We start from the raw sequence: 24,097 nt of genomic DNA, 5'->3' as shown, positions 1-24,097 counted from the left end.
TCATAGTCTATTTTTTCCTGCAACAGAAATGCGCTGGTGCAGGACTCGCTACTGGAGCCACCACTTCTGTCTTTCACACTCTTGGCCTCACAAATCTTAATATTCTCCAGACAGCTTCTCGCAGTCAAATCCCATTAGCCATGTTTGTTCAAGTGTACAGATTGAATCAGAAGAGGTGTAGGGGCAGACAGGCCAGAGGACTAGAGAAGGTAAGAAGGAACTGATTGCTAATCACACAGAGATGGTCAGGGAATCCACGGGGGTTGCAAGTTCAAGCTCTGGAGTCAGGTGGGGATAGCCCCTGGCATTTTCCAGCAATCACCAAGCTGCTTTAGGAAGAGCTGGGATCCATTCTCTACAATGAGTATAACAGATAACCTACGGCTGATGCCCAGAAGGCTGAGGTTAATTTTCTCCTTTTGTGTAATGAGGCTTAAGCGGAAAGTCAAGCTGGCCTGTGAGGGGAAATGGAGAAATGGAAGTGTGGGGTGTCTCCCTTCCTTTAATTTTTGTGTCCAAAAGAAAAAAGAGTTTTTATTTTTTAAAAATGCAAATATTATTACATACTAATAACTAGAGAGGAGACAAGTAAATTACAAACGCCGAAGAACTGAAAATTATTCCAGTAAAGCCTCACTTTTCTGGGCTCCTTTCTAATTTTGTCCTGAATTTTAAACACTAACTAGGGACACTTTTTTTTCCCCCATAATGATTGAATTAGAAATATATAGATTTGGGACTTCCCTGGTGGCACAGTGGTTGGGAGTCTGCCTGCCAGTGCAGGGGACAAGGGTTCGATCCTTGGTCCAGGAAGATCCCACATGCTGCAGAGCAACTAAGCCCATGTGCCACAACTACTGAGCCTGTGCTCTATAGAGCCCGCGAGCCACAACTGCTGAGCCTGCGTGCCACGACTGCTGAGGCCCGCGTGCCTGGAGCCCGTGCTCCACAATAGAAGAGGCCACCGCAGTGAGAAGCCCACACACCGCAGCAAAGAGTAGCCCCCGCTTGCCACAACTACAGAAAGCCCATGTGCAGCAACGAAGACCCAACGCAACCGAAAATAAATAAATAAAATTGATTCTGAAAAAAAAAAAAAATATATATATATATATATATATATATTTAACATGTTACAATATCCCCCAGATCAGCCATAAGGCAAACTTCTGTATAACTAACTGACTTTACATGAAAAAGTTTAATCAGCATTCTGAACATAAAATGAAAGCAACACAACAATTCTGCATTTACCTTGTGTATTACCTCTTTGATAAGCATATATTCTGAGGAAATGCTGTTTATAAGTGATGTTATAATAATAGCTTGATATTTTAAAACTGATTTCTTAAACTAGTGCAGTAAGAAAAGCCTGTGAAAGCTGGGTGGGTTCTCATTATGTGGTTGTACATGCCTTGTGGAGGTAAGCGGACTTTCTCCCTTCTTCTGTTAGAAAACGAAAAAGTTAAAATATATTAGTAAACATTTTCTAATGGTTCTTCATTGGGGAGAAAAAAGCAAAGGGAAGCTCTTGAGAAAATTTTGTAGGGAGTATTTTGTTCATTCTGGTTTTATTTCAACAACTACATTCTTTCACCATTATTTTAAAATAAGTGACAACTTAAGGCTCTAATTTCAAGTTTTTCAACTTGTTGCTCTGGGGTGTCTGATCTTTAAACTCAGAATTGTTCTATTTTCTTTCATTCCTGGTGATAGATATTTGTACTTAGGAACACAGAGGAAGACTGCTTTCTGATTTTAAAGCATGATCTGTGACTCTTCAAAAGATAAAGAATGAGACCATAATTTGCAAGAGGTTCAGAAAGGAAACAGTGTATTCCTTCATAGTTCTCAAATCACTCCCAAAATAAGGGAAGAAAATGGCAGCCAAACACATCCTAATGGAAAGAAATTCAATTATTACATGGTTTCAAGTTATTAGGTTCAAGAGAAAATATTTAATTTTTGTAAAATTATAATTTTTACAAATTAGTTTACATTTGTGAATCCTTAAACCAAGACTGCAGAGGACCTATGTGGCACAAATAACAATTAAATAAAATGCTATGTAAACACAGAATTTGAAAGGGCTTGCACTAGATAAGAGTAATTTTTTAATAAGGTCAATGTACAAAGTTCTCAGCAAAGTGAGGAAATCTAGGCTGATTTCAAATAAATATAGAAAAAAATTAAGGTTTCATACTTATGAAATTCCTTTTGATAACTTCTTTTCTAGGCATAAAAGATATATAAGAACTTTGAGAAGAACATACATCCATTCTCAGTGTTCATTCTCTGATCATAAGGGCTATTTTTAATGGAAATTACTGAAGAATAAGCACACTGAAAGATTTACTTCCTTGCTTACTTTCCCCAGGTTTCTTTTACCCCGGTTCATACTTCCTATTTTTCTTCATTGGCCACCTTTCCTCTCCTTATTATGATGTCTTACCTTCTCCATGAAGTAATTACTGAAAGTAAAGGGCTGGCAATTTCCTTCTCATCTTAAGGCTCTTTCACATTTCCCTCAACACACAAAATAACAATGAATTCATATTTTATAAGAACTTAGCACATACAGGGCAACTGAACAATGCCACTGGTATTACCTTGCTCAGTCCTCAGAAGAACCCTGGGTACGTACTATTATTAGTCTGTCTACAGATAAAGGAGCAGGACCAGCTAGTTAAGAAAATTCCTGAGTTGACACTACAAGAGCTGGGACAAAAATGCTGTCAGCCTGGTTCCAAAACCTACATTCTAGCCCACTAGATTTGGCTGATATTGAGACAATATACTTTATGTAAAATCACTGTAATTATGTCTTATTTATTTTATTTTATAATCAAACCCCCATGGGATAGTTAACACATCAAATTGATGATAGCACCTTACAATGACTATGAGTTGGCAGTTTATCAAATTATTTTGTTGTTGATATGAGAGCTGGTGACAGCAAAAACCCACAGGGGCCCTTGGTTAGAAAGAAAATCAAATGAGGAAGAAGAAGTGCTAAAAGAAAGAGTCTCAAAATATCACCACTTCAAGGCTCTGGATTTGAAGCCAGTGCCATCAGATACCAGATTCTACTTACTTTACCTCTATTCTAGGCTACTTAAAAGCTGCTTATGCTTCTCCCTAATCTTCCCAAAGCCTGAAAAACACTGATTAACAAGAAATTTATTAAAGAGGATGGAAATTATTTTTTTAAATTTCAAGTCAGAAGACAAAGAGTGAGCTCACTTTGAATATAAAATGGACATTGTAATAGATAATAAACTACTTTCCCTAGGCTCTCCGAAGCTGGTTTAATGGGAGCAATTTTTTAAAAGGCTACTTTGAAGTCTATGGTATGGCTGAATGGACCGCATCTCAGAGGTCTGACATGACTGGATACTCTTTGGTAAGACACCAATCTAGATCTGTATTCCATCAACAAAATTAGTTAGTTGTACTATCTGAATTATAGCTAAGGTTCTTTCCACCTCTACTCTACATCTGCGTGTTTCGCTATCCAAGCCTACCTAACAATCTCAAGTTCCCCAAGGCAAACACTTAAATCAGATTCACTGATGCATCATTCATTATTGCCAAAACTTAAGATTTACTTTATGAAAAAAAAAATCTGTTGAGTGAATATATCTCTTTAACCAACTTGGTCTGCCTCAATTAACAACTCAAGTTCTGGGTCCTCAGTTCCTTCTTTCCTTAACCTTTGTTTCTCCTCTTGATCTTCTGCCATTAAAAAAATACATTTTAACTTCTCAAGGCCCTTCCTTGTTTCTATGCTTTCCTTATATGATTTTTAAAATGTTCTGGTCTTCATATTATAGTTATTCTTGATTTCTTTTTCCTTTTTTTTTTTGTTGTTGCTCTTTATCAGTTTCTCCATGTTTTTTGGCCAACTGTTCTTATTCCCTTCCATCGTTTATTTCTGTCCTCTAATAGTTGTTCTTTCTTTCCTTGCCTTCTTAGCTCCTTTCCTCTTAAGGATCTGTATTAAACTTAGTTTCATCTGCATTTTAAGAAAAGAATACTTTCTTCACCTAAAGTATTCACACTATCACAGTTCTGGATCTTCCTCACTAAGAACACAGAGTTTAGGAGGACAGCATTTCTGGGGTTTCTGTATCCATCTCTTCCTGGGTACACTCAACAGGAGTAATAATTACCACTTCTCATGGAGGTTTATTAGGTATATGACCTATATGTCAGCCGGATCAAGTCAGTAAATACTCGTGGCACGTGGTCAATAGAAAGTGGTAGGGAAAGTGGAAGAAACATTCAACAACCAGTTCTGAGCTGACCAGAGAGAACAAGGGAATCACTTACCCAGTTAGGCAGCTTCAGTTACAAGTCAGAGAAAACCCAACTTAGTCTGGTTGAAACAAGAAAGGCTAACATAAAGGAAAACTGCCTAAGTAGCAACGTCAGCAAGAACCTCTGTTCTTTCAGTCTCTCTGCATTGCCGTCTATGGTATTAGTTTTGTTCTAGACATGGCTCCTCTCATGAACTCAGCAGACCCTAGGACTACATGCCCTTTGCTCACATGCAACAAAAACATGCATTCCCAGCAAAAGATTTGATTGGACTGGTCTAGGTCACACACCTTCTTCTCAACCAGTCACTGTGGAAGGAGAAGTGGAATGCAGTGATTTGCTAATCCTAGTCTATGTACTCCACCTCTGGATCCTGGGTAGACAGCTCCAGGAACCACACGGTTTCAGAAAAGCAGCAATAAGGAACTGTATTCTGGTAAGGCAACCAGCAAATGTCCACTGCATGAGGCAAAGCTGAATGCAGCTAGTGCAAAATGACAAGCTGTAATTTACTTATTAATATATGTTCTTTTTTCCACAGAGTTATTTTGCTAATTATAAGATTACAAAAAAATGAGTTAAGACATTTTACTTTATGAAAATAGAGTTCCTTTTCATTCTTTTATAATCAATTCCTTTAGGACTCTTTCTGAGAATGTTCACCCCAACACAGTTACCTATTATTATTATTATTAAATAATTTAAATGTTTTTACTGTAAAATAATGAGAAAAAGAAACACAATAATAACAAACTACAACAAATGATTATTTGAGAAAATAATGATATTCTTGTAGGAAAAGAGTGCTTAAAGACTAATTAGTGAAACTTTTTTTTTTAATATTTATTTATTTGGTTGTGCCGGGTCATAGTTGCAACAGGTGGGCTCCTTAGTTGTGGCATGAAAACTCTTAGTTGTGGCATGCATGTGGGATCTAGTTCCCTGACCAGGGATCAAGCCCAGGCCCCCTGCACCACCAGGGAAGTCCCATGAATATTTTTAAAAAGTAATATAATGCCACTTTTTTTTTTTTTTTTTTTGCAGTACGCGGGCCTCTCACTGTTGTGGCCTCTCCCATTGTAGAGCACAGGCTTCGGACGCGCAGGCTCAGCGGCCATGGCTCACAGGCCCAGCCGCTCCACAGCATGTGGGATCTTCCCAGACCGGGGCACGAACCCGTGTCCCTTGCATCAGCAGGCGGACTCTCAACCACTGCGCCACTAGGGAAGCCCAATATAAAGCCACTTTAAACAAATATACAGGAAAAATCACTTTTAAAAGTGAGAAGAGAAAGAAGAATCACATTTCATAAGTGAGCAACTATCACTGTTCTCTCCTATTCCCAATCTCATTATATCTCTTTTTACTAAGTACTAAATAAAGACCTTATAAAATTAAAGGCCAGGACACTAATAACTAAACATACAGAAAAGTTATTTGCCTGGTCATTTGTGGATGGGCAGGGGTGAGGAGGTGAGGGCCAATTTGACAACAGTAGTTATTTATAGATACTTAGACCATACACGTGTATTGTATTCACATAAATGCATGTCAATCCTTAGTCCTTCAAAAAGACCACGTGTATTTTCTTAGAGCTTCCGAATGTCAATTTCAAAAGAATTCTCCCCAATACTGTAGAATACCTTTATTTTCTCAGTACTTTAAAATAGAAGAAAGAAAAGAAAACTAGAATGTTATCTGCAACAATGAGTCATCAGCCACTGCAGCTCTACAACACCCAGGTCTTCCCCTGTCTCTGCAGCCCTTCAAAAGAGGAAGACTATCTTTTAATGACACAATTAAATCCCTGCACTGCCTAGCTGAAAAGCATAATTAATTCTGGCCTTTTTATGCTTAATGAAACACCTTGCTCACATGACAGCAGTGGGTTTGAGCTTCTTGTGTATACCTAAAATAGGGAAAGCCCTAGCAACAACCCAGTTCTACTCAAAATGCTGTGTAAGTCACGGTGGTATGAATTCTGCTACTACTCCAAAATATATATCTTATGACAAGTAAATCATGCTAAAGAAAACTCACAATCAACCACCTGCATGAACAGTTTTTTTTAAACTTTTAAAAGTGTGGAATGTTTTATTTTTCAAATTCTTGGCAGTAAACACATGCTTTTATTTCTCAACTTGTGGCTGCGATAGAAGGGTATTTAAACAACCTAATCTCTTAGAGGCCGCTGCTCAATATCATTTCCCTTTATTAGAATAATTTTTCATATTTTAATATACACTTACATGCTGCATTACGAAGGCTATTACTTCACTGAGAATTTCAAAACAAATCTTCAAGGTTACATTTCAAAACACAAATAATATGGGTAAACTTTTTAGAAAGAAATTTAACTGAAAGATTTACCTTAAAAAATTTACTCCTCTTTATAATATTCAATTATTCTAGCCCTATTTGAGGAGTCTTGAAAGCAAATGCCTACTTTTCAAACACGTTACTACTGCTGTAAATGCAGTTTCTTTGCTTTAATTATAGATTGTATACAGAACATGTGAATAATGAAATAAGAATTCCTCTCACCTGTTTGGGTGTAACCCCAGGCATGCGAATATCCAATGCAAAATCTGATGAATCAACAGGAATTACTGGTCTGGTGGTACCAAGACATTCATTGGAAAATGATCTGGTAGTTTCTTTAAACCTGAAAAAAGAAGACAATCTCAATATCCTTGAACATAATGGTGTCTTACCTGGACGTGAGAAAGGGAAAAAAAAAAAGGAATTCTATGACTTTAAAGATTGTTGATTTAGACCCAATGAAAAGATGTAATAACCACATAACATTCTATAATATTCTCAGAACTGCATTGTATAGTTCAAGAACAATATATACCCAACTTGAGAGCAAAGTATAATCAAAGCAACCTAGCAGCCTACATTTAAAACTTAATTCAATAAAAATTTGTCAAATATACATTTGTTTCTAGTTAATGAAAGTACAGTATAAATAAATAATAATTATCACAGCCTGTCAATCCTCTAATGGCAGAAATATTAACTACAAGCCAGTAAGTGACTATTTTATGAATGTCCAGTATTACTAGTCAGCAACAAAAAACCAACAGTAATATTGCTAGGAGGTGGAGTTTTATGGGGGTGGGGGGAAGATTGCGATTGAATTACAAATGTACAGGTGCATAAATATTTAACATAGTAATTATAAGGTGCGTGTATACAGCTCAATGTTTTCTCGTGAGCTATTACAGTCCATGATCTGCTTCTCCCCACCAGTTACCTACCTTTATATTTTATTCTTCGGGCTGTTATAAACAAGAAGGCATTCAACTCTAAACGACTATATTGTAGTTTCTGAAATATCTCCCCAAGAGGGAGTGATTAGTATTGGAAATCACAACTTCTAAGTGGAGTTTTGAAAGCCAGTGCAGCTTGGCTACAAAACAGTGGGCTTTTTCTGCAAGGGGGACTTTTACAAGAAGTTATTGTGCTAAAATTCCAAGTGATTTCAGCAAAGTTAATCAACCATGTATATTTCTCCAACACTCCGGTTCATAAGTGATTACATTTTTCAGGAGCATGCACAGAAACCGTCCAAACATTTCGCCTGTTTAAAAACAAAAACAAACACCCACCTCTTAAAGACAGAAAGTGGGCTTCTGAAACCCAAACAGCTGCTTTGAAAAACAAGGAGGAGAACTAGCAGTCTACGAAAGCCAGCCATGGCCACGCCGCTTCGGCCCCGCCGGGAGGACCCGGCAGCGCAGCGCTGGGCTGGGGCCGGCGGTCGGGCAGCAGCGCCGCCAGCAGCCGCTACTTCATGGCCGGGGAGCGGCGGGCGTCCGGCGACGGCCACACACCATCTGCCTGCGAGAGCTGCGAGGTGTCTGGATCAAAAGCCGCAGGCAGAACCCCGTGGGAAGGCGGTACTTTTGTCAGGTCCGCAAGCGGAAGCTCTCCTCCCTTCAGAGCTGCTTTCTGCCCTGGTGCTGGGGCTAGACGTGAGTGTTCCTTATCACTCGGGGATGACAGGGACTGTGAGGGATATCACACAAACCCGCGTCAGTCATCATTCAGAACCTGCAAAAATAGAAGCAGATAATGGATGACTAACACGTTACAGCCTTTGTGCTCAGCAAATCCCAGCTGAGGTTCTTCAATACATTAGTAGTTTCACAAGCTTGAGCCCAAGCCTGGTGAAAATGCTGGTCTGTTGATCTCCCTCCCCCAAGACCAGCCCCCAAGATTTCAAACACCCCCCATAGCCCCTGTTCTGCCTTTTCCTCTTTCCTCCTCCCTCACACCCACTCTCTCCTTTTCTCTTCTACTTCTTTCCCCCTTTTACCTCACATCCAACCCAGGCTCCGGATTTCTTCTCCTTACTTCCTATGTCACTCCCTTCTATTATCAAAAATGCACTTAATACCTCTGCTGAATGTAAACAAAGATACTCACACAAATGATAGGCTAAGGCACAAGAAAAGGAAAAAAAGAAACTAAGGCTCAGGCAAAGCACTTGGATACAACAGTAATCAGAAAGAAAAAGACTTTGAGAACAAAGGCATGTTTACATATATGCATCACAGAGCTATAGATCCAAGGAGAAAGATACCCTCTGCCAAGAATGATCACCACAGAAGTAATCGCTGAAGTTCTCAGAATTTAAAACTTTAAAACAAATCAAAAATCTACAGCTAACACAATATATGAAATGTAAGCACCTACTAAAAAATCCTGCATCTAATATACAAAGTAATAATTCCTTACTTATAAGGCATGCCTCCCAAAAGATATTCTTTCCTGAATAAGGTCTGGAGACTTACAATGCAAAACAATTAGAAGCAGTAAGGAGAATCTCAGCTGGCTCCCACATGAATTTTATATACAAAGGATATGATCAAAACCTTTACATTAATATAAATGACAGGCCATACGGAACTAATGCAACATCTCAACATTTTGTCAAGAGGACTCAACTAGGCTAAAATGTAAAATATGTGTGTTTAGACTTTACTCTTGTTCTGAATATATTTCAGACTATGTATCAAGTATGTACATTTTAGCAAGGTATTATTTTAAAATGTATCATTCACAATATAAAAATACATTCAAAGGAAAAGATGTCTTAAAGTTCTATTTTAATCACTAATTATAAACATGATTTGGTGAATCACAAATAAATCCATCGGCCAGATGAATAACAGTAAGAAGCAAAAATCAGTAAGATCATTAGAAGTGCTCCACAATAATAAGTTAGCCTCTAAATCATCCTCTGGAAATCACAAGATACTGAAGCTAATCTAAACAAAACAAAACAAACAAAAAATCAAACAAACACTAAGCTAAAACAAACAAAAAAGCATGACCTAAACTTTAAATCAGAAGAGTTCATGGTCATTGCTTTCTAGAAGAAACATACCTTACACCAAATACAAATAAAACATGATTGAATATCCAACCTATACAAGGATGCTTGAGGCTCACCAGCTACCAAGGACCACAGTTAATTTACACAAGCAATGACATTTTTAAAAGACTGATGATATTTGTTTGAACTTTCTCTGTGGCTTGCTATGTGAGCTTTCAGAACAAAATCCTTTAGTTTTGTCTGAATCCTTTGGGTAAAGGAAAGAAGTTACGGGGGAAGAGAAACAACTGGCCTGAAGGCTATGCTATTGCTTTTGTTTACAACAAAATATAATCCTGTAAAATGACAATGCTTAACATTCCCTGAAGTTCTTCTTTTTCTTTAAATATATTTGAAGAAGGGATTATATTTTATTATTTCATGCAGAACAGGATTCAAGGACAGTCCTTCTTCTAGTTGGCAGGGAGATTTGGTATTAAACAAACACTTGAAAACAAATTTAGTATTAAAATTCTCTAACAGGAACACATCCTTGAGTACTAGTCTTTGAAAAAAATTCCACTTATCCCTCTGATTGATTTTATTACCTTTGATGTCCCTGAACCGCCCACTAAAAGAAAAGGGAACTGAAGTTGTGGGGAAAAGCAAAAGTTGCTATTTGCAGCCATGAACAGAACAAAAGGTCTTATAGAAATGAAAACTAATTATGTTTTCTGGTTCTTGATGCCCTGTAAACTAAAGACAAGATACATATCATCATATGAAACAAAATCATGTCTAATCATTTCATGTGTTATTTTACAATGACTGATAATTGTGGAATAAATGTGTGTGTGTATATATATATATATATATATATATATATATATATATATATAATATTCAAATCTTAGTATTCTTGTTTAGGATAAAAAAATTCAACATAGATTTCCTTGAGATAATTCAGAAAAACATACTTAATTTCATATTTTCTACAAAATATAATATATTTTGGAATTTTATAAAATGAATAAAAGTAAAAGAGAATGTAGTCTATTAAGGGAGATCCTCATCTTCTCACAAGTAATATAAGGTATGTTTAGAATGTACTATTCCTGTGAGAGTACTATAAAAGGGACTCAGGGAATTTTGAGGAAGGAAAGATCATTTCAATCTTCAAGAGGAGGGTAAGAAAAAAGAGAGAGGTAAAGCAGTCTTCAGTAGAAGAGGTGGTTCTGAGCAAGAGCCTGAGTGTGGTTGGGTTTCCGCTGTGAGAGACGGAGAGTGTGTATTCCAAGTGCAGGGCACGGGAGCCCAAATGGGGAGCGGAGGATGTTTGAAAAACGAGTAATAGAGGTTCTGCCTCAGGCTTCCCTGGTGGCACAGTGGTTGAGAGTCCGCCTGCCGATGCAGGGAACACGGGTTCGTGCCCCGGTCCGGGAAGATCCCACATGCCGCGGAGCAGCTAGGCCCGTGAGCCATGGCTGCTGAGCCTGCGCGTCCGGAGCCTGTGCTCTACAACGGGAGAGGCCACAACAGTGAGAGGCCTGCGTACCGCAAAAAAAAACAAAAAAAAAGGTTCTGCCTCCTAGACTCAAGCTGCAGACCCAGATTTACTATTTTATTTGTAATACAAAGCAAATATTCTGTTTACACATTATAAATAAATTGTTAGTAAAAATGATGTATGGTTTATACCTGTACAAATATTAATTCCAGGAGCAGTACTATTATGTAGTAAGTACAGCCTGGTACAGAGGACCATAAAACTCATTTGGCTTTTACAAAGTGAGCAGTCCATTCTTTTCCATTTTTATTTGAAAAAAGAAAAAAACCCAAAAAGATAGTTTAAATTTGTAATTGATCAAAGAATCAAATAAATATATTGGCCATTCACTTACTGATTCATTTATCAACAAGAAAGAACCATTATAACATTGAGGCTGACAGCTTGTAAACTGAAGAAAAACTTCCTGGACTCCTGGCTCCACCGTTGACTAGCCCTGTGAAACTGGCAAGTACTTAGCCTCTCTTTGCCTCAATTTCCTCATCTGCAAAATGGAAATAATCCTACCACCTATCTCATAGGCTTGTTAGAAGGAATAAATGAACTCATATCCTTAGAACAATGCCAGACACATAATAAATGTTTGCTATTACTGTTGCTGCAACAAATATTTACTGAATGCCTAGGACTATCTTAATGTTGGGAATGGTGATGATCAAGACAGATAAAAGTTTCCACTCTTATAGAGATTACTTTCTAGTGGGGGAAAAAACAAATGAAAATAATGACCAAATTATTGATTTCATTTTCTTTCAAGGAGATTTTATGTGGTTTCCTACAATGACTTATGATTAAACTGATTAAAGGATGCATATCCATTCACTTAGAAATTCAACTCTAGGAATTTATTCTTGGGCAAAAATAGAACAAGGGCACAAATATGTTTATGAGGATATTTACTAACATTGTTTATAATAACAGATAACTGGATGTTTATAATAGCAAAGAACTGGAATCAATTTAAATGCCATCAATAAGAGATAGGTAAAATTTGGGGGGTGGTACCATACATCCCTTAAAAAAAGGACAGGTGGATCTATTTTTATAGGCGAGGTCATATTCCATGACACATTGTTTTCTTTTTACATAATTAAAAAAAATGTTTAAACAATCTCAAACTTGTAGAAATGTTGCAAGTACAGTACAAAAAACCTTTTTTCTTTAACCATTTGAGAGTTGACCTGATGTCTCATTACCCCTGAATTCTTTAGTGTGTAATTCCTAAAGTATATCTACTATATAACCACAATACAATCATTAAAATAAAAATATTCACATTGACACATTACTATCATCTAATCCTCAGTCTCCAAACTTTGCCAGCTGTCCCAATAGTATCACTTATAGCAAAAGAATCAAGTTCAGAATGGACAATTGCATGTAAAGTTGTCAAGTCTCTATTTAGTCTCCTTCACTCTACGACAGTTTCTGTCTTTAACTTTTATGCCCTTGACTCTATTGAAGATTGCAGGCCAGTTATTTTGCAGAATGCCTCTCAGTTAGTGTTTGTTTTCTGCTTATTAGGACTAGATTCAAGTTGTGCATCTCTAGCAGGAATATCACAGAAGTGACGCTGTGTTCTTTTCACTGCACTATATTAGTTGCCCATAGCTGCATATAAAATTACTCCAAAACTTAATAGTTGAAAACAATAAACATTCTCTTGCATAGTTTCTGTGCATCGGGTAAAGAAGTAGCTTAGCTGGGTGATTCTCTCATGAGGTTTCAAGCAAGATGTTGGCAATGGCTGCAGTCATCTGAAGGCTTGACTGGGGCTGAAGAATTTGCTTGCATGATGGCTTACTCACAAGGCTGGCAAGTTAGTGCTGGCTGTTGGCAAAAACAACATGTCCTCACTATGTGGCCCTCTCTCTAGGGCTGCTTGAATGTCTTTACAACATGGCAGCTGGCTTCTCCCAAAGTAAGCAAAATTTTTTGGGACTAAGCATCAGAAGTCACATACCATCACTTCTATAATATGCTATCCATTACACAAGTCGGCCAAACTCAGCACGGATGAAGACTACCCCAGGGCATGAATACTAGGAGATGAAAAGCTGGCTACCACAGCATCTTATTAGGTGGCTTGCAATTTTGATTTGTCCCACTACTGATGATGTTAACTTTGATCATATAATTAAGGTGACATCTTCCAGGCTTTTCCACAGTAAAGTTACCATTTTTCCCTTTTTAAGTAATATTTTTTGGTGGAAAGGTTATTTATTGACTTATAAATATTCCATTTCTCATCAAACTTTCATTTTATTCATTTATTTATTATATCATAATGGACGCAAAGTTTCTTATTTTATTCAGTGGGTTTTAATCTGTTACTAACTTTATTTACTTCACTTACTTTGATGCTCAAAGTATCTCAGTTGTGACTCCTTTAAGCTAGCTTTTGTGTCCTTTTGACATGTCCTGTCATCCTCTGAGCACTTCCTTGCTTTCTGTGCCCTCTCTCATCTGGGCTTAAAACCCTCCACCAGGCCTTGCTTCTTGTGTTTTTCATTCCACTTGGGCCTTTGCTGACACCTTACACTGGGCTGCCTACACACATGGATGCCCTCCTCACCCTGCTTGGGCCATGACATCCCATGCCAGGCCACCCGTCCTGAACGCCTACCTTGCTCTGCCCCACATAACAGCTCTAGGACTGAATTTTTCAGGAAGAGAAAAGAAAGACATTAACTTAAAAAAATCAAATTATAGAACAGTATACACATGTATTTAAAATTCTGAAGTAATATAACTCAATTAGATTTCCAATGGTCTTCAATGGGAATAGGTTAAAAAAAAAACAGAGGGGGGGATGTTCACTGTCCATTTACATGCTTTTGCAGTCTTTTAACTTTCACAAGCTTATATTACTTTTGTAGCCAAAAGAAAATAGGGATATTTATACACATACATATTTATATTTAAAATACTGAATGTGATTCCACAGATTTCAATTTATGTGTTAATTTCTATCTGAGTTTAGGTTGTGTTTTGAAATATAACTAACTCTCCTTCTTTTCCTTGGCAAGAACTTTACAAACTAAATTTTATGGTAGTTATAGCTGTAATGCAGAGTTCCTCAAGCTCAGTACTAGCAACATTTTGAGCTGAATAATTCTCTGTTGCAGAGGACTGTCTTGTTCCTTACAAGATGCCTAGCAGCATCTGTGGACTCTATCCACTAGATTCCAGTTGCACCCCCTGCAGTGTGACAACCAAAAGTGTCTCCAGACGTTGCCAAATATCTTCTAGAAGGTCAAATCAAAAATCGCCCTTGTTAAAAAACACTGTTGTAATATGGTTCATTAAGATAAAGCTTAATTTAAATAAAATGATATAATTACACCTGAATCATTGTAAATCAATTATACTTCAATATTTTTAGGTGATATAATTCCTTCAAATACATATAATGAGATACAAATGGATTTTTTTGGTTTTTTTATAAATTTATTTTTATTTATATTATTTATTTTTTTGGCTGCTTCGGGTCTTCGTTGCTGCATGCGGGCTTCAGTAGTTGTGGCTTGTAGGCTGTAGAGCGCAGGCTCAGTAGTTGTGGTGCACAGGCTTAGTTGCTCCGTGGCATGTGGGATCTTCCCAGACGAGGGCTCGAACCTGTGTTCCCTGCACTGGCAGGCTGCGCCACAAGGGAAGTCTCTATAGATTGACTTTTAAAAGTGCTTGTAGGGACTTCCCTGGTGGTGCAGTGGTTGAGAATCCGCCTGTCAAGTCAGGGGACTCGGGTTCGAGCCCTGGTCTGGGAAGATCCCACATGCCACAGAGCAACTAAGCCCGTGTGCCACAACTACTGAGCCTGCACTCTAGAGCCTGCTCGCCACAACTACTGATCCCACATGCTGTAACTACTGAAGCCCACACACCTAGAGCCTGTGCTCCGCAACAAGAGAAACCACCACAATGAGAAGCCCACGCACTGCAATGAAGAGTAGTAGCCCCTGCTCACCGCAACTAGAGAAAGCCCACACGCAGCAACAAAGACCCAACACAACCAAAAAAATAAATAAAATTTAAAAAAGATTCCACATTAAAAATAAATAAATAAATAAATAAATGAATAAAAAGTGCTCGCAAATATGGAACTTCTAAAGAATGGGAAAAGAATATTCATAACAGCAAGTAACATTTATCGACTTATACGCCAGATGTTGACCTTATGCGTTATTATCTCACTGAATTCTTATGACTCTTAAGTACCAGTTATTATTCCCATTTTATAGATAACAGATCTAAAGCTTAGGAAAATTAATTAACTTGCTCTGGTTACACAACAGTAGAGTAGGGATTTAAATCCTGGCTTGCAGCCTCCAGAATCTATCCTCTTAACGCATTTTCTTCAACATAAAACAAACTCTCTACATTCTTAGGGGATGTTTTCTTCAAGTTCAACAAAAAGCAAATCCTCTGAATATCATTTTATTGTGAAGTAACCGAGCAATTACTATATGCCAGGCACTGTACTAATAAGCACTATATATAGATTAGCTCATCTGAAGCCTTACAGCAACTTTATGAAATCTGTACCATTATCATTCCCACTTTACTGAAGTGAAAACTGGACACACAGAGCATTGGTAACTTGCCCACGGAACACAGCCAAAATATAAACACAGGCAATCTGATGTCACAGTTAAAGCCCATACCTGCTCAGCAATAAATGTAACCTAGTCTCTTTTTTTATTCATATATTAGGAAGCATTAACACTTCCTCTACAACCTTACAAACATAACTCATTTAGCTAACTCAGAAAGAACAAATTGAAGATCTATAACAAGGGTCTAAATCTAGTCCCCAAAGTAGATTTTGTTTGGCTTGCAAGAATTTTTCCTAACTCTTCTCTTGAATTTGAATTCTGAGTAAACATTTCAAAATGAAAAGATTTCACATAAAAAGTGTCTCTTGAAGAGTTGTAAAAAATCTGGCATCACTGGACCCATATCTCCACATGGGAACAATTAGCCCCTTCTGCTCCCTATGTATTCCCAGATCCTGAGGCCAAGGGTACTTTTTTAACTGACACTCAACACTGAGGTGCAGTTTTGTCTGTCCAATTGTTTTGTTGTCGTTTTTCACATCTGGCCAGTTTTTCTCATTAACATTACTAGCTATACCCTAAAGTCATTTGTGTTGTGACCCCAGAGGTGCACCCATTCTTTATATAAGAAGGTAAACTTCACCTTACACATAGCATAGCATTTGCCACACTCAGATATACTACGTTGCTACTTCTTTTCTTTTCTCTTCTTTCCTTTCCTTTCCTGTTCTTCCTTTCTTTGTTTTTTAAGTCTCTCTTTTAGCAAGGCACACGAAATTGAATGGCATTTTCTGCACGTGGGTTTGTTTGGGATTCATCTCTTCTAACAGGTAGTCAATTTGAAGTATTCTTCCCCTGTAAGTCAAAATTGGCTAGGTACCTATTAGAATATATAATGTTGAACAATCTCAGGGGTACCATTCAGCATATGATTCTACTGCAATAAGAACTTGCCAACGGTAACACATTTTATTTATTTTTATTTTTTGGTTGCCATGATCCGTACCAGATGGCCTTTAACTATGTCCATTAGTCATCAAATTGCTCAGTCCTGTAAATATTTCTGTGGGGGAAAAAACAAGAGACATTATTCTTAATTAAGTTTCTCAACTTTGACTACTTCAAATGGTACTTCATAACACATGAATCTGAATTCAGTGCTAGCATACTTTAATGTAAGATAAAACAGATCCCTGTGTTCCAATCAGCACACATCCTTTTATTCTAAGGATGCACAGGAAGTTCTCAAGAGACTGTGCACTGCACAGGAGAGCATTAACCGTTACTGATGATGTCAGAGAGGTAGAATGGCTCCTTTGCATGTGACTCATTTGCCTACCAGTATCTTTTTTTTTACTTATAAACGAGACAAAGAATTCAGTTTCATAAGTAGAGCACAAAACACTTCTGCAGCTATAGCTGCCTTCTCCTTTAAATATTCTTGTTGAGTTGGGGGCGCAGGCCATGAGCCTGGTCCTGCAGTCATTTAGCAAGGTGGGGATTTCTGTCCTAACTTATGGAGCAAGTCAGACATGAGGGCCTGAACTTATAGGCTATCTCCATAACATGCCAATTCAAAAATTAATAAACTCTCTTCTTCCTCTTCAGTGAAGTTTTTGAGGAACTAGTTTGAAACTAATATCCAAGACTTGACTAAATTTCAAAAGTTTGTCTATTTGTTTTTTTAATAAAGTATGAATCACTGGCTGATTTAAGTACTGAAAGGTCTTTCCATTACCTTTGTAATGCTTCCTTTGTGGGTCTGTGCATTATTATTTTCTGCTATTTTCAAGAGGAAGTTGTTACTGAATGAAGGATGGAAGGGTGCCACATTTAAGAGCAAATATTCAATGCCAGGCACTGGGCTTGGATGGATGTGGTCAGAAGGCGGGCATCCGCCTTTCCTTCTGTCTTTCTTGCAACTAATCAACATATTTTTTAACGAGATGTCCTCTTTTGTAGGGATTTTTTTTTCCTGTTTATACTTCCACATCCTTAGGCAGAGTTATTCCCGAAGCATTTCAATACATATTTTGTTAAATGCCTCCCTATGACTTCAGAGGCAGCAGTTATTAACTACACATGAACGTGGCTCAGATCCAGAACATGCAGTTACAAAATAAATATCCTCTTTCTTGATAAGTAAAATCTACAGGAAATGTCTAGATTTTCACTCCAAAATTACACTGAACTTTATCTTTTGTGTCGTGTGTTGTTCACATAGAAGCATTTTCTCCCATAGCAGAATCAAATTTTCAAGTGATTCTTATATTTTCCATTTCAAATGTTCAAATACTTACAGTAAAATGCCCATAAACATACCCCTTGCTATAATAAAAGTTTTGGTATCCTTGTCTTTAAGCCTCTCAGCTGTATAATTAGAGTACTTAAAGTGGAATCTACAATCATATACTGTTATTGTATAATTGAAAAACTTATGGGAAATTTTCCTAAAGATCGTGAAAGAATGTTAAAACATTCTCTCATTTATATAATTCTGTTCAACTGAGTTTACAGTAACCTAGAGGGCTCCTATAAAATATATACTATACACTGCCCCCTCAATCTATCTCAACTATATAATTTGAAAGCCATTAACAAAAGAAACACAGTTGCTTAAAACCATTTTAGTGTTTTTTATTTTGGGGTATACAAGCTATAATAAAATACAGCTTAATCATAACAAGACTATTTGAATTTTTAAATATGCAATTCAGCACTGAAAGAAGTACGATATACTGAGTAGCTTATATTCAAATATTTTAACTTCTCATCTATAATAATAACAGTTTTCTTTGGTCAGTGTCCCCAAACCCCCATGAACTATCAATTCAGAGCTTCATAATTTTCTTCTGGCTCAAAAGGATCAAAGCATTCTTATGTTTGCTAGAAGTCTTTGATACTGCTGCACAAACAGGTGGTGAATTTATTTCATAGTTATTAAACTGTTTCTTGCTGTCTTGAGCTTAGGAAGAAGTGGTTTATTTTAACAAGGTGCTTACAGACTGGCTTTCCCTTCTACAGTTTTTAACCTTCTTTACAAGGTTTCCCACAGTGATGTGCACTACATGCTGGAAATGAAATAAGAGTTGAAAAAAAGATGAGGGCCACGCTCCACTGGGTGTGAGAGAACACACTAGATGCCGTCCCCATCGTATCACTCCAAGGAAGTGAGGCCCAAGCATGCCTAGTCGATCTTGCTCACCTTCTATCTCCATTACTGAAGTTATATGACCTAACCTTGAGTGTCATCATTAAAAAAAAGTTGAATTTTTAATAACAATTATCATTGAAGAGTTAGGGGGAAAAAGCATTGAAATGCCCCAATTTAAACACTCTTTCTAACATTAAAAGTAAGAGCAAAAACAGTAATTCTATACGTGATACAAAGGATCATGAGAGATTATTACAAGCAACTCTATGCCAATAAAATGGACAACCTGGAAAAAAATGGACAAATTCTTACAAAATCACAACCTTCCAAGACTGAACCAGGAAGAAATAGAAAATATAAACAGGCCAATCACAAGCACTGAAATTCAAACTGTGATTAAAAATCTTCCAACAAACAAAACCCAGGACTAGATGGCTTCACAGGCGACTTCTATCAAACATTTGGAGAAGAGCTAACACCTATCCTTCTCAAACTCTTCCAAAATACAGCAGAGAGAGGAACACTCCCAAATTCATTCTATGAGGCCACCATCACCCTGATACCAAAACCAGACAAAGACATCACAGAAAAAGAAAACTACAGGCCAATATCACTGATGAACATAGATGCAAAAATCCTCAACAAAATACTAGCAACAGAACCCAACAGCACATTAAACGGATCATACGCCATGATCAAGTGGAGTTTATCCAAGGAATGCAAGGATTCTTCAATATATGCAAATCAATCAATGTGATACACCATATTAACAAATTGAAGGATAAAAACCATACGATAAGCTCAATACATGTAGAAAAAGCTTTTGACAAAATTCAACACCCATTTATGATAAAATCCCTCCAGAAAGTAGGCATAGAGGGAACTTACCTCAACATAATAAAGGCCATATATGACAACCCACAGCCAACATCATTCTCGATAGTGAAAAACTGAAACCATTTCCTCTAAGATCAGGAACAAGACAAGGTTGCTGACTCTCACCACTATTATTCAACACAGTTTTGGAACTTTTAGCCACAGCAATCAGAGAAGAAAAAGAAAAAAAAAAAGGAATCCAAATTAGAAAAGAAGAAGTAAAACTGTCACTGTTTGCAGATGACATGATACTATATGTAGAGAATTCTAAACATGCCACCAGAAAACTACTAGAAATAATCAATGAATTTGGTACAGTAGCGGGACACAAAATTAATGCACAGAAATCTCTTGCATTCCTATACACTAATGATGAAAAATCTGAAAGAGAAATTAAGGAAACACTCCCATTTACCATTGCAATAAAAAGAATAAAATACCTAGGAACAAACCTACCTAAGGCGACAAAAGACCTGTATGCAGAAAACTATAAGACACTGATGAAAGAAATTAAAGATGATACCAACAGATAGAGAGATATACCATGTTCTTGGATTGGAAGAATCCACACTGTGAAAATGACACTACTACCCAAAGCAATCTACAGATTCAACGCAATCCCTATCAAACTACCAATGGCATTTTTCACAGAAATAGAACAACAAATTTCACAATTTGTATGGAAACACAAAAGACCCCGAATAGCCAAAGCAACCTTGAGAAAGAAAAACGGAGCTGGAGGAATCAGGCTCCCGGACTTTAGACTATGCTACAAAGCTACAGTAATCAAGACAGTATGATACTGGCACAAAAACAGAAATACATATCAATGGAACAGGATAGAAAGCCCAGAGATAAACCCTCACCACCTATGGTCAACTAATCTATGACAAAGAAGGCAAGGATATAAAATGGAGAAAAGACAGTCTCTTCAATAAGTGGTACTGGGAAAACTGGACAGCTACATGTAAAAGAATGAAATTAGAACACTCCCTAACACCATACACAAAAATAAACTCAAAATGGATTAAAGACCTAAATGTAAGGCCAGACACTATCAAACTCTTAGAGGAAAACATAGGCAGAACACTCTATGACATAAATCACAGCAAGATCCTTTTTGACCAACCTCCTAGAGAAAGGGAAATAAAAAGAAAAATAAACAAATGGGACCTAATGAAACTTAAAAGCATTTGCACAGCAAAGGAAACCATAAACAAGATGAAAAGACAACCCTCAGAATGGGAGAAAATATTTGCAAACGAATCAACAGATGAAGGATTAATCTCCAAAATATACAAACAGCTCATGCAGCTCAATATCAAAAAAGCAAACAACCCAATCCAAAAATGGACAGAATACCTAAATAGACATTTCTCCAAAGAAGATATACAGATTGACAACAAACACAAGAAAGGATGCTCAACATCACTCATCATTAGAGAAATGCAAATCAAAACTACAATGAGGTACCAACCTCACACTGGTCAGAATGGCCATCATCAAAAAGTCTACAAACAATAAATGCTGGAGAGGGTGTGGAGAAAAGGGAACCCTCTTGCACTGTTGGTGGGAATGTAAATTGATACAGCCACTCTGGAGAACAGTATGGAGGTTCCTTAAAAAACTGAAAATAGAACTCCCACATGACCCAGCAATCCCACTACTGGGCATATACCCTGAGAAAACCATAATTCAAAAAGAGTCACGTACCACAATGTTAATTGCAGCTCTATTTACAATAGCCAGGTCATGGAAACAACCTAATGTCCATCAACAGATGAATGGACAAAGAAGATGTGGCAAATATATACAATGGAATATTACTCAGCCATAAAAGGAACGAAATTGAGTCATTTGTAGTGAGGTGAATGGATCTAGAGTCTGTCATACAGAGTGAAGTAAGTCAGAAAGAGAAAAACAAATACCATATGCTAACACATATATATGGAATCTGAAAAGAAAAAGAAAAATGGTTCTGAGGAAACTAGGGGCAGGACAGGAATAAAGACGCAGACATAAAGAATGGAATTGAGGACACGGGTTGGGGGGGAAGGGTAAGCTGGGACAAAGGAGAGAGTAGCATAGACATATATACACTACCAAATATAAAATAGATAGCTAGTGGGAAGCAACTGCATAGCACAGGGAGACCAGCTTGGTGCTTTGTGACCACCTAGAGGGGTGGGATAGGGAGGGTTGGAGGGAGACGCAAGAGGGAGGGGATATGGGGATATATGTATATGTATAGCTGATTCACTCTGTTATACAGCAGAAACTAACACAACAATGTAAAGCAATTATACTCCAATAAAGATGTTTACAAAAATACAGTAAAAAATACAATAAAAAAACAGTAATTCTGTCATTCAGCAAAAATAGAACTAAAATCTTAACCTATATCATTTGAAATATGTGCCACTAATCAGGAATAACAATTTATGTTTCAAGGGAATTACCACTGTTACGTCAAGATTATTAGGAAATATTTACTAGGACCGGCACTGACAGGTATTTTATGTCATGGCTCAAGTTTGTGTTGCACGACTTAAGGAAACTATATAGAGGCAGATTTGTAGAACCAACAGCCCAAAGAAATTAGCAGTGGAGGTAAATAACACACATTCATATTCCAAAAGCAGTTAGACATTTTCTTAGAACAAATATAAAATGGTAGACCCAACTAGGTGCTTGGGATTTAAATAAGACAAACAGATTCTTATTAGTAATACTTGCCTATCTCTTTATAGGAGTATTGACAAGAAATGTAACTTATTGTTGCTAAAGCATTTTAAAGATGAAATGTGCTATATGACTACTAAGTACTACACAGGACTAACTGCTAAATGAGAAATCAGTCTTACTACTCTTTACTTGATTCTACTGAATTTTAATATTTATTCCTAAATAGAGGAATCATGTGAATTGCCTTATTGGAAGATGATTCTTTTGAAAAGCATTTTTTTTAGTTTTTGAAATGAAATTTTTAAAGTCAGTATATATGCATTAATTTTACTTTTTAAAAAGTTTTGCTTCCCATTATGATGAATTTCTATTATCCTAAGACTAAGTCTCTCAAACAGTGAAGAAGTCATGCAGATACCAAAACCTGGATCATTATACAAGTAACTCATGGCAATGTGTAAAATTCTATTGATAAAGCAAACAATGTACTTTCAGTCCAGTAATTCCACCAAAAGATTGTTACCTCTTTTGAAATGACATATTCCTAAAGATTTGGTAAAAATAGAAATGAAACAGAAAAATAGGACCTTAAGTCTTTAAATATACTATTCATAAAAGTACAAAAGGTGTAGATTTAGTAGTGATTATTTATTGTTACTTAAAAATACATCAAGGTCAACATCAAACCTTTTAAAATTCCTTTAACAAAATAAAACTATAAAATAATCAGTGGTTCCTATAACAGCCCCGAGGTATATCAGAATATCCTTAAAAGAAGCTGGCCATTTTATCTTTCAATATGATTTTCAGGGAAATTTATGTCTATCAATGCATTCAAAATTAATGGCCCATGCTTGACCGGCTGGTGATTTCCACTATCATAGTGGCTGGCAGATGACTGCTTCATTGATTCAGGGATGGATACCAACTGGGAAGGCAGCTTCTAGATTGGTCACCCTGGCTTACATCTAGCAAAATACTGTACTGATTACTGCTCTTTTGGCATGGTGGAAATTGTATTCTATTTCATGATTTCTTCATCAATGATTAAAGAAAAGATAAGTGGAATGGCAGAGATGAAAGAATGATATTGTTAAATATGAGTGGAGTTATTCAAACATAATAGAAAAATATGCTTTAAATTATTTGATCAATTAAGTTAAGGTTAAAAAAATAAGGTAAAACTTCTTCCTCCATAAATAATAATATAGCACTAATATATGCTGTCTTTGTTTTAAGTAGGCCACAGATTTGTTTTAAGATATTTTAAAAAATACTATTAACCATTTCATTCTGATTTAGCTGAATTAACATTTTAAGATGGCCTACTTTATTTCTTGTTCCTGAAACTTTGTAATTATCTCCTTCTCTTTTTATAAAATATCAAAAATTTTCCTGCTACCAAAGAGGTCAACATCTTTTATCAGTAAGTTTTATCTTAACAAAATGCTAATTTTCAAATCAGAAAAATAAATTAAGCAGTATTGATTTGTCAAAAAGAGAATAAAACTGTGATAAAATTTCCCTTTCATTTTGATATTTAAATCACTATCAGTATTACATTATAATGAGATAAAGGTTCATTAAGGCAGCCTTTGTTATGTAAAAACACA

At 36.7% G+C, this 24,097-nt stretch overlaps 1 protein-coding gene across 14 annotated transcripts in view; it reads right to left on the bottom strand.

Annotated features, from left to right (window-relative positions):
- Positions 1–24,097, bottom strand: part of PAM (peptidylglycine alpha-amidating monooxygenase) — a 303,779-nt gene that overhangs the window by 154,376 nt on the left and 125,306 nt on the right. For 13 of the 14 annotated variants that reach the window (XM_081233252.1, XM_081233262.1, XM_081233263.1 and 10 more), the window contains 2 exons: positions 7,935–8,379; positions 6,865–6,985 (listed from right to left, as the gene is read on the bottom strand). In XM_081233252.1, the coding sequence (XP_081089378.1) occupies positions 6,865–6,985; positions 7,935–8,023 (210 nt within the window). In that variant the 5' untranslated portion in view covers positions 8,024–8,379. Of the gene's footprint in view, positions 1–6,864; positions 6,986–7,934; positions 8,380–16,775; positions 16,800–24,097 lie in introns of those variants that run through there. The other variant, XM_081233258.1, reaches the window with a different exon arrangement.

This window comes from Mesoplodon bidens, assembly GCF_964165515.1.
Source record: "Mesoplodon bidens genome assembly, chromosome: 4".
In the NCBI taxonomy this organism is placed as follows: Eukaryota; Metazoa; Chordata; class Mammalia; order Artiodactyla; family Ziphiidae; genus Mesoplodon; species Mesoplodon bidens.
This window is presented reverse-complemented; position numbering and strand designations above follow the sequence as displayed.